The 12,168-nt window shown below is 40.4% G+C and overlaps 1 protein-coding gene across 5 annotated transcripts in view; it reads left to right on the forward strand.

The window, feature by feature from the left end:
• The first annotated feature begins 2,295 nt into the window (after nt 1-2,295).
• Nucleotides 2,296-12,168, forward strand: part of LOC131252967 (uncharacterized) — a 44,451-nt gene continuing 34,578 nt past the window's right edge. For 3 of the 5 annotated variants that reach the window (XR_009174784.1, XM_058253798.1, XM_058253790.1), the window contains exons 1-2: nt 2,296-2,874; nt 5,551-5,599. Coding sequence is in view for 4 of the 5 variants with exons in the window: in XM_058253798.1 (XP_058109781.1) it covers nt 2,572-2,874; nt 5,551-5,599 (352 nt within the window). In the remaining variant the exon portion in view is untranslated. The remainder of the gene's footprint in view (nt 2,875-5,550; nt 5,600-12,168) is intronic. The other 2 variants (XM_058253772.1, XM_058253782.1) reach the window with 2 other exon arrangements.

A 12,168-nucleotide genomic window follows, 5' to 3' on the forward strand; every position in this document is an offset into this window, starting at 1 on the left:
AAACAGGTTGTATGTTAAATAAACATCATGATGGGTCTTAAGAAGATCCGCGTCCATAATATAACATCCAGGCTCAAATAACTGGGCACGGATTGCTCGGTCTGGCTATTGGTTGGTGCTTTGTGGGCCCCACAATGATGCACATTTTATCCCTCCCATCCATTCATTTTGCCCACTAATTTTAGGCAATCAATACAAAAATAAGATATGTTCAAATCTCAGTTGGACCATGCAATTGGAAACTATGTTAATTGAACTCCTATTATTAAAAACTTACCAAGGCACATCATAATGTTTATTTCCTATCCAACCTGTTGATTAGGCCGCATGCACTTGGATGAAAGGAAAACACAAATGGCAACTTATACAAAACTTTGGTGGCCTCGAGGAAATTTTTAATGGTGGGAGTCCAATGACCAATGTTTTCAGTTTCCTGGTCCAAGTGAGAGTTGGATCAACCTCATTTTATAAAATGATATAGAAAAATGAATGGACAACATGGATAAAACATATACATCAGTACTACCCTCACATGTCCATGATCTTTATGCATTGTCAAAGCCTTTGGTGGGAAGTTTTGCGCTGCATTGGGATGCTAAGTGGGGCCAAGTGATGTTTACGAGAAATCCACATCGGGCATCTGTTTTGAAAAATTATTTTAGGACATGTGACTAAAATTGAAGTATATCCAAAACTCAAGTGGGCTGCAAGGGAGGAAATAGTGGGGATTCAGTGACCACCATTTGAAACATTCCTATGGCCAAAAAGTTTCATATCAGGCTAAGGTTTTGGTCCTTTCACTTAATCCCAATGGGAATGACCTTGTAAGCGGTTTGGAAGGCATATAGTCATTAAGGTAAATGTCAGGAAAGTTTTAATGATAAGAAACTCTTTCCATGGTTTTCCCTCTTGTATGGCTTGAGTTTTGGATCCACCTAATTTTTTGTCTCACGACCTACAATAAGCTCTCAAAATGGATGGACGATGTGGATTTATCATAAACATCATGGTGGCTCCACCTAGCATTTGGTGCAGGAAATCCGTGTCCCTTGGCACTAGGGATCTAATGGGCCACGCTGCTTTGGGTTTGTTAATTTCTAGGCTTACACTGTAAAATAATATGAAAAAAATGGATGGACGGTGTGGATAAAACCAAACATCACCGTGGCCCCTCATAGCTCGGCAGGGATTGGGTATTAGTTAGAGCTGGGCATCGAGTTGAGTCAGACTGAGTTAGGGCTGACTCGACTCGATTCGGTTTTGAAATAGGCCTGACCTGAACTCAATCCGACTTGATATCGAGTCCAGCATGCATGACTCGAAGTTTGGTTTGGCCTGGACTGATTCAGATCGAGTCCGATCTGGTCAGAAAGACCGAGTTGAGTCGAGTTGGATTGAGAGATGGGAGGGAGGGAGTGAAGAGGAGAGAGAGGAGGAGGAGGAGGAGGGTGGTGGTGGTAGCCGGTGGGTGGTTGCTGGGCTTACAGGAGGATGAGGGAGGGAGGGAGTGGAGAGGAGAGAGAGAGAGAGAGGAGGAGGAGGATGAGGGAGGGAGAGAAAAAGGTTGGGATCGGGTCGGGTAGGGTTAGAGAGTTAGGTCGAGTTAAGTCTAATAGGATCGAGTTTCGAGTTGAGTCGGGTCGAGTTAATGGGTAACTTGAACTCCACTCAGTTTGAGTTCGGATTGGGCAAAGCTTATTCGGTTCGGACCGACTCACCCATTCGTTTTGGGTCGGAGTTGGATTGGACTGAGTCGGACGAATCGAGTTAGCTGGATTGGGTCGTCCCGTGCCCACCTCTAGTATTAGCTCCACCATGACCTAACTAAAGATGGACGGTTACGTCTGAAGCGTTTATAAAGCCACAGTGATTTATGTGTTTTATCTACCCTGCCCATTCATTTTGAAAAAACATTTTATTTGATGAGCCAAAAAATGAAGCAGATCCAATGCGCGTGGATCACACCACGTGAAATAGTAGAGATTAACTTCTTACTGCCGAAAACTACTCGAGCTACAGAAGTTTTGGATCAAGCTGATATTTAGTTTTTACCTTCATCCAGGTATACGTGACGTTACGAACAGGATGGATGGCAAATAAACACCATGTGGTGTGGTCCAACTGACTCTTGGATATGCCTTCTTTTTTGTCTCATGCCTTAAAATGATCTATTCAAAATGGATGCACGGCTTGGATAAACGAATATATCAAGGTGGGGCCCACAGAGCACCCTGACAGGACCATCCCCCAATCGCTAGGTCCTAGTGAGGGTAGTACCCAATCCGCGCCCCACATAGCCCACGAGCGTGCCGAGCTGGGTACAGGCGGTGGTAGTATCTCATCCGCGTCCGTCCCAAATAGCCTGGGTGTTCACGCGAGCTGCGTAAAGAGGCGTTGTAGGCGATTCCGGTCCCTCGTCGAATCGCGACCCTTCTTCCTCATCACCCCTCTCATTCCTTTTCCACACCCACAGCTATCGTCTCAAAAATCAGACCGACCTCAGCAAAAAGAAAAAAGAAGACAGAGAAATTCGAGAGAGAGAGAGAGAGAGAGAGAGAGAGAGAGAGAGGCATGGATGCCATCCAACCTCCGAACAGATACATGGGAGCAGGTCCTCCTCCAATACCTGATCCTCAACTACAACAGCATCATCAACAACAGCAAGCTCCTCATCATCATCCTCACTGGTACCCTCCTCCACCTCCTCATCCTCCACCCCAGTTTCAGTACCAACATCAACCCCCTTCTTATCCTTCACCCCCTCTCCCTTATCCTGCGCCCCACCCCCTTCCCCACCACTACGCCCCTCCTCCTCGTCCTCCCCTTCACATGCCTCCTCCTCATCAACAACCTTACCCTCCTCAGCCCAATCAGGTAACTCCTCTTCCCTTCCGTCGTTATTTTTCCAAAGTGCTGTTCTATTTCCATTTCTCATTCTCCTTTTTTTTTTTTGGGTTGATTGTAAATATTCCTGACATGTTTCGCTGAGAATAGTGATGAATGGGCGTAGGTGTGTCTTCCCGGCACCACCTTCCAATAAACTAAAGAGAATTGATCACTTACAGACGCCTGCACCACTCGTTGTGGTACAGGGTGTTTTCAGCCGTTAGGTGCTTTGATTTTGATTTTGGTTTTCTGTATAAATTTTATCTCCCCCCATTTTAATGCATTCAATGGCAGAAAACGCTTTGTACCAGGAGTTGTGCAGGCATGTGTAGGCAGTCAGTTCTCACAAACTAACTGGTATTTGTTGGGAAAATGGGACTTTTATTAGAATTAGAAAAGACAACTGCTACAACAAGGTGAATTCATGAATTCATTCCTGAATCGCAGAGTAGGGGGAGAGTTCTATGCTGGTTGTCCTTATTCTGCTTCTTGTTTTGTGTGGAGCTTTCGAATAGCTGATGAGAATATGGGGGTGGGGTGGGGTCACTACTTGATAGAATTGCTTATTCCTTTGGTGGGATGTTTGGATAGAAAGAAAACAAACTGGGATATGGGAAATCAACATGGAATAATCAGGAAATGGAAAACTGCGGATTCCAAAAAAAAAATTCTGTTATTTAGTCTGGACAGCATGGGAATGTTAAATGTCAATTATCAAATGGTGAGAGCCATCTCCCATAACTTTGGAATAACATGTTTTCTTTTCTTCGAAGAAGACATTTTTTTTTATATTTTGAGTAAAACATTTTAATGGAAAATGATTTCCATTGTTTTTTTTTTTTTTTGGCTACTAAAACAAGGGAAACATCCCATAGCTGATTTGCTAGAGATAGGGTGAAATTGCACATGAATACAAATTGAACAGACCTTCATTTGGTCAGGCTTTAGTATGAAGTGTTATTGATGATTTATTTTATGGTTATGGTGGGAGGGATATGATCCTTCACTTCTTCAGCAGTTTTATGGACCATTAAATAGAGGTGAGCTTTCGAAAGACATCCTTCGAATAAAAAAAAAAAACAACATCTCCCATTTGGTGATACTTTTGGGTGTCCATAGATGATCTTTCAGTTCTGTCACATGAATGAGATGGTACCATACTGTGTCGGTTTCCATACTGGTAGTGGATACTATATGGATGCTCATTAGATATACTTTAACAGGATGCAATTGTACATATCCTTTATTGTATAAACTTCAAGCAATCATGTTGAAGTATTAAATTATCAGATGGGGTGCCCAAATCTTTCGTACATTTTTAAAATGCAGAGTTGTTTTTGCTTCCTCCATATTTGTGTTTGTATCTGTATTTGGGCATCATGGATGATGAGGTGGATGTAGGTCAACACCTTCTGTTGCTAGAATTTGAAGCTAACTCTTTATTTTGCTAGAGATTCTTGCAAATAAATTTTTATTGCAGAGCAGATCATGGGCCTATCCTGTACAACTGCGAATGAAGACTGCACTTGGTTGGAACTATCAAAATCCTAAATATTGCATCATCAAGAAGGGTTTGGTGAGTTTGGGAAAGTGTTTTTCCGCTTGGTTGGGAATTGCCCCCCAAATGAGGTGGTGTACAGAATAAGGTGGGTATTCATGGGGGTTGGGATCCCATGGTGACTACCAAAATGGTTGGCAGATATCTGAAAAATTTGGCAAGTGTATTCATTCCTTTACCAGCATGTAACTAGGGAAGGCAATGGTGAGATCAATCAGTTTATTAATTATTTGAGAGAGAATGGGGAGACTGTTTCGTTAGCGAAAAAGGATGTGGATAGATTGGAGTTGGTTTGGTGAGAGCTTTTCCTGATTCTGTAATGTGTTCTGTATTTTTTCTTCTTTATGGGATCTCATGTTATGGATTAAAGAAAAAAAAGCATGATGCCTGGTATAGTGCCAGAAAAATAGTTTGCCTATCTGAACTGTTCTTGTTGTCACCAACCAATTCTGTGCCAATATTTTGTATATTCCATCTGATTGGAAAATTTTGCTGACCCCAAGAAGTTGGGATAAGGCTTAGATGATTATGATCTGATGGAAAATTTTTACTAGAGGAAACCATCATAAGTAATGCCAACAATTTCTATTTTGATTAATAATGGAAAAATAAGTTAAATATAAAAGTAATATTCAGTTTAAAGTTTAAACAACAAGAGAAATTACCTGGATAGGTCAGACAGACGTACTTTCCTCCGGCACAGCCTTAAGGACTATTTCCCCAAATGCTCATATAAGTATTTTGAGGTTGATTGGTTTTGTTGTCATGTGGGTACATTACAATAATTTCCACTTGAATTTATGTGGCTTGTTGGAATTTGAAATGGATTTTTGCAAATGGTTTGAAATCCTCTTCCCTCAAGTTTATTGGTGCACGCTCGCTAAGTGATTTTATGTAAAGCCTAATCTGATCATGTGGAAAATGGGTATATATATATATTTCATGTGGTTCAAAATTTTCTTTTCATTGATTGATTATACATACTAGTTCTGTGCATTTCCCAAGTATTGAATGTTGTGCAAGAGAACAGCTTGTTCAATTAGGCTTCATTACTTTTTTTCGAGGTGATGTATGTACTAATTTCTAGTTAAACAAAATCTTTACAGCCATGGGGAAATCCAAATTGGGTCCGTCATCAAGGTTGGGAATATCCAGGTTTGTCCTAATTCTTAACTCTATGAAAATGACTCATCGTATTGCTCTCAGCTAAATTAGATGACATCAATTTTACCTTTTCATCATCATCATCATCATTATTGAAGCCTTATCCCAATTAATTGGGGATCTATTTCGCCTATCATACTTTGATAATTTGTTAATATTAGATATCCTGCAACTTTTATCATTCTTAAATCAGTTTAAAGAGCTTGCCTGGTTATATTGCATGGCTTTTATATTGTGATGTATTCTGATAATTTCTTGCTTCAATCTTAAATCATGTAACCTATTTTTCTACAATAAGATTCCGAGCTCTTCATTTTCATTTTCAGTTTGATCATGTGTTTTTAGGGCTGAACGTTAATAAAATGGAATTACAACATCACTCATATGTGAAGTGCCCTACTTTATTTTGGGAACTTGTAATTAACACATGATGTGCTTATGCCCAAGCTTGAGTCCAAAGTTTGTTATTCAAGTTAGATTACGAATGATCATTCCACCAAGCAAGTACCTTTTGAGTTGTGTAGTTTTAAAAACTAAAAATTGAATTGGATAAGAGGTCCGGATTGAATTGAATCAAATGGTCACCCATATGTAAGATATTTTGAATTTTTAGCAAATAAAAAACTCGTTAAACATTGGAAAACTGGGATATGGTTAAATCAATAAATATTTTCTGTCCAATTAGAACATTAACGTTTTTTTTTTTTTGGTGGTAAAGAGAATACTGAGTTCTTGACTAATCAGTCTACAAGATAAACTTGTCTTTTGATGTACCTCTTTTGATGTACCTGAAATTCTTTTCCATCTCTCTTCAATTCATAAGATAAAACTAATTGTAGAGCATTTTGTAGAGGTTCGGTAGTCACACATGAGTGTGTGGAGCCACATGGTCAGATAGTGTGGGTCTGGTGAACATCCATTCTTCCATCAAGTGGGTCCACTGTGTAGATTGCCTGCCAAAAAGAGGGTGGGTCGAGGTGGATAAAACTGATAGACAATTGGTTTGGCTATCCATTTGTTTTGTCCACTGTTGCCACTTGATTAGTGGACCACCCTGATTTATGGGTCAGGACATCTAAACAGTCGAGGTCCCTGATGGATGGCTTGGATATCTTAAATGCGTGCTGGCATGTTATGGGGGCTGTACAATAGCTGTTGTGGGATCAGCAAACCTCTATAAAATAAAACCCCATGATGATCACTGTATAAAATCCAACACATCTCTACTGAGGTGGTGAAGCTCAGTATCTTTCTTCGTTGGCTTTAAGGATGAGAGCTGGCTCCCTTTGTGATTTTATTACTCTTACACCTCATAGTGGTTGCGACTATGTAACAAGAAAATGTCATTTTTCCATTCAAACGTGTGTTGGGCATGCCTGTTGGACACACATGTTGACAGAAATAGATGCTAGTTTAGTTGCCCTGTTGTAGCAATATTTTAAGTAGTGATATAGCACATGATATCACACCTTAAAGAAGGGGAAATATCAGGAAATATCGCTGCTGAGAGTATTACAGTCTAAGGGAAATTCTGGGGGAACTCTAGGGAAATGGTCGAATTTCTCAGTGAAACTTAGGAGATGCAAACGTGATAACACACTTAGAACTCAAAGCATTACAAAAGACTAAATGCTCAATAGTTTTCCATTGTTTAGGGGGCAAAGCTCTGTGTTGTCGGGCATAAAACACAAGCAATACAAGTATACAACCAAGAACTAAAAAGAACAAAAAAATGGCTTCGTCTCTGATCCACATGGATTTACAGGGCGGTGCATAGTCACTGTTCTTATCCATAGTGGGATGGTCATATGCTACTGCTCCACATAGCTGCATAACTGTGCCCAGCCCATTATGTTGTGATACCATGCCATGTACTGGAACATATTGATGGTATCCATCTTCAGCAATTTGAACCAGTATACTCATAGATGGATGCTGAGTAGTCACCTATGTGCCACAGTCACTCCCAATGGCACTGGCTGTGGATGTATGTTTGCTATACCAATTGTGAGAGTGCAACATGTGGAGTTGGTGGTAAAGTTAAGACGAAGAGGTGGATGGAAGGAATTCTTTTGATACTTATAACCATAGATGGATCAGCTAGTACTGATGTCATGTCTATTAGTGTCAACAACATGTTTGAACACGGGCAGACAATTGTCCCTCCATTTGTGGATTAATTTGAACAAATGATGATGTGGAGAGTTGGAAAGATTCCATAGGGGTTGAAGCAACTGGATTGAAAATTGAAAGAGCATTGCAAGGTAGAGATCACGGAATCTGTTTTGATGCAGCAGATTCCCCACGCAGACTTTGTAGCAGATACATTTTTGGATTGTATGGAGCAAATCCAGGAGTTTTTTGAATGGAAAGTTGTTGAAAGATATGAAGATCAAGTGTGTGGATTCAAAATTGAAACATTGGTGTAGGAAGTGTAGTGTCTCCCACTCGTTAGGTGAGCTGGAGGGACAATTTAGTGTGTGTGAATGATCCAGGGTTCAATCCCTGGTACTGTTACCTTAAAAAAAACGTTGGTTCAGGAAGTGGAGAATTGAACTTTGTTGAAGGATTTGATCATATCTTAGAAGTGTTAATTCTGTTACTAGATGCGACAAGCTTGATAATTAACCCTAATAGAGTGTGGGAGAACCCAACAGCCTTCTATCCTCAAAAGCTAGAAAATCCCACAGAATCAACTCTTGTTCTCATAAGAAAATATGTCAAATTTCATTCAATAACCAATAGCATAAGATTATATCATAGTATGGCCTTGTAGGGCTTATATAAAGCTTCTCAAATCAATCCAGACCATTAGTTATCATAGTTGTAGGAAGAGAAGGGGAAGAGTTCTAAATAAAGCAACAAATAATAAAACTGTAATTTACTAAGATAAACCGGTATGCACAACCTTAAGGCCCTAGGTGTTGTACAGTTTGTATAAGAACCTGAAAATGATTTATATGGATTGTACACGATGCTTTGAAGATTGTAATTTGTAGGGTCGGAGTTGCGGGTGGTACAATCCAAGCAGATTGTAATTTGTAGGGTCGGAGTTGCGGGTGGTACAATCCAAGCAGATTGTAATTTGAGCCCTCTGATTGGATTTGTGGGTATGAAAATCCAATTGGATCCCTTATAAAGGGTTATCCTTTAAGTGTGTGCTAGTCGACTCCATTTTTGGGTCTTCTTGAGTACACACGTGTGATGTGTGGCCTGAAGGCATCAATTCCCCTTGGCTTGGAAGCAATCGGCCCTATCATGTTATGGCTCCTTAAATAGCTCTGGGTTGATGCACTAGAAATCCTCTGCTCTGATCACATGCTATTGGATCTTGTCATTTCTTTTCATTTCACAGGGAACTTTTGGTACCCTCCAAGCTCCATGTTACATAAAGACAATATGATTGTCTAGTATATCTTTAATAACTTTGTTGACTTGTTGTGTTGCTTGTGTATCTGGATCGTGTGTCCATCTTTGATTTCATCATCATGGTCTCCAAGATGTGCAATGATGAATTCCACATTAATGATGGTAAATATACTCAATTTTGGTTGAAGCTGAATACGATATGCGTTATCTTTAATTTTCTTTTGGACAAGATAAGGACCATGTGTGAGAGTGACTTGTGATTGGTAACTTTTTGTCTTGAGCTGCACTATCACTTCATCTCCTTATTTTAAGTATGCATAGTGTCTTCATATGCCAAGTTATTCCTCTTAAGTCTCATTACTAAGAGCTATTGTTGAGAGTTGTTGGCAATTCATTTGTACTCATCATGGAACCTCTACCGACGAGGCGGAGAGGTGGCCCTCGGAAAGATGGGGAGCTCATACACTAAATCCAAAGAGTATGCGTATGAAACTCGAGAGTATTGACTCAATTGTCCAATTCCGTTGAGGTTGAATTGCTTTTTTGGGGAGGGAAATTCTTTGATGAACCTCTTTCTAGAATCATTTTGTTTTTGGAGACTGAGGAATGGGGAAAAGACTGACTGAGGAAGATTTGATTAAGGGATATCTTATTAATGGCTTGGGCAATAGAAATGTTCTCTGCATCGAGAGTGCTTTTAGGTGGTTGTGGAATTAGATTCGAAGTCTGAGGCCATGGAGGTTGTTGACTATGCTAGGATTAGAGTTTGCCATGCTCGACAATGGGAAGGTATGGAGATAGTTAAACTTTGGATTAAGGACATTAACTTCAACATCTAAGCTTAAGAATTGAGTGATGATTTGGTGGTGGGTTGAAATGATCATTTTGTTCTTGTAGGTGTTGTTAAGGAAGATGAACCACCATTTTGGATGGTTTGACATGCATTGCATTTAGATGGTGATAGGCAGGAGGACGTAACAGAGCCAAATTCAGATAAATGTGATGGGACAACCTCTTGCCCCTATTCAAGTTTTGAATGTGGCAGCTATAGCTTGCATGCTAAATGAGGTAGCTTAGCAGAGTGGGGTTTGTTCATTTGAATGGGCCTTGCTAGCACGATGATGAGGCAAAAGAGTTAAGTGAAAGGTTCAGGGCAGTTCGTGCTTGCTTTTTTACCTAGGTCAATTTAATTGTGGCAAGTGCAAGTAGTGCTATTAGGAGGGAAACAACTCAAAATCTGGTAGATTTAATAATGATTCTAGGGGCATATGTGTGATTTCACCATTGTGTTTGGAGAAATTTAGTCACATGTGAATACATTAAAGCCATGTGAGAAGGGTACTTACATAAACCCCAATGTTGAGAAAATAGAAGGGAAATCGACAATAGTAAACTTTGTTGGTGAATTAAGCCTTGAGATGTTGTTATCAAAGTTGGTACCCAAGAGGAAGAGGATGTGGCATATTGGCTTGGTGACAACGACATTTCAAACTAGGCCTTCATGAAGCGGCATGTCCAAGTGGCGGTGCAACTCTATCATCTGGTAAGGCGTTTGAAGAAGGGGATACCGCCTGGCTATTGTCTTCTGATAAAGGACAAGGTATGGCTTTAGAGAAAGACCATGAAAGGTTCTGCGGGCATACGTGAGGCTAATTAATGTTGGTAAAGAAGTCACAATGCATTTTGGGGAGGACGAGGACTTGCATTGACAATTTCCGGAGGAAAGGAACACGCAAAAACATTAGGAAATGGACCATCTTTCCATAGAAGGAAATAGAAAGGCCTGCATGGGCTGATGAGTCTCAATTCCTCAGTCAATTATGGAGAGGGGTGGGGTTGGGGTTGGGGTTGGGGTTGGGGGTGGAGGGCAACAATAAAGCTAATGTGGAATTGCTTGGTACATGAGAAATCAAGAGGAGGGAGAATAACAAGGTTTAGAAATGAAGCTGTTAATGTGGAATGTGCTTGGGCTTGGCTGGCTGGAGAAGAGGATGCAAGTTAAATATGCATATTTTAATAAGGTCCAATTAGTCGCTTTTCATAAAACTCAAATTGCAGAATCTTCACATCTCTTGTTTGCTCTATTTGTGGAGGCGACGGTTTGGATTGAGCCATGTGAATTTGGAAGGGGCTTTTAGTGGTATTGGAGTGGGCTAGAATGCTCACGCCTTTTAGAAAGTGGTGTTCAATTCAATTCTTCTTCTTCTTCTTCTGGTGCTAATCTAGGAGAAGAATAATGATTTAGGTGGGTCCTTGCCTCTATTTCTAGACCATGCTATCGTAATTAAAGAATGAATTGTAGGAGCTTAATGAGGTGTGGTTGAAGTGGAATTATCCATTATGAATGGGTGGTGATTTTAATGTGGTCCAATTCTCTCACGGGAAAAGAGCAGTGGCAGCCTACTTCATGTATGCGCGACTTTTCTGATTGGGTTGGTGATCATGGTATTAAAAACAGTAATGTAACAGCGGGGGCCATTCCGTGATAGGGGGTTATAACGACCGTTCGAAAAAATGGCCCATTACGACACCATATTAGCCCTTAGGTAATGGTAACCATGTGGGCCATTTCGCAATACGGAGTTGTAATGGCCATTTTGGAAAAAAGGCCCGTACATCCCCATAATGGTCGTAATGGATTGATACGGGCCCATAATAGTCCGATATGGGGTCAATACATCTTCCTCTTAATTTTTTTTTCCCGACTATTATAGGGCTGTAGTGGCCCATATTTTAATGCCCATAAGGCTTGCCATTACAACCACCATCACTGTTATTAAATACCTCGATCATGATGCATGTGCTGGTTGATCAATCTCACCATGGGTGGGTACTGCTTCGACTGGTCAAATAAGTGAGCATACTTCAATATGCCCCACCTTGATCGGTGTGCTTGCAGATTGGGAAGATAAATTTTTTTTTTTATTGAGAGGTAATTGAAATTTTATTGAAAAGCCGCCAAGGTGGAAAAGAATACTTAGTTAAGAAAAAAGCCATGAAGAAAGATCAATGTTAGCAGCTGATTCGACATAGAAAGTCCAGTCTGAAACAGTTAATTTGATGGAACATATGATTTCCTCGATAGAAAGAAACTTGTTATCAAAACAGCTTTTGTTACGAACCCTCCGAATGAACCAAAGAATCCCCATTGTCACAAGCCTCCAAACCGCCTTCCAAGCCTTAAGCACCAT

Source organism: Magnolia sinica, chromosome 1 (assembly GCF_029962835.1).
Source record: "Magnolia sinica isolate HGM2019 chromosome 1, MsV1, whole genome shotgun sequence".
In the NCBI taxonomy this organism is placed as follows: domain Eukaryota; kingdom Viridiplantae; phylum Streptophyta; class Magnoliopsida; order Magnoliales; family Magnoliaceae; genus Magnolia; species Magnolia sinica.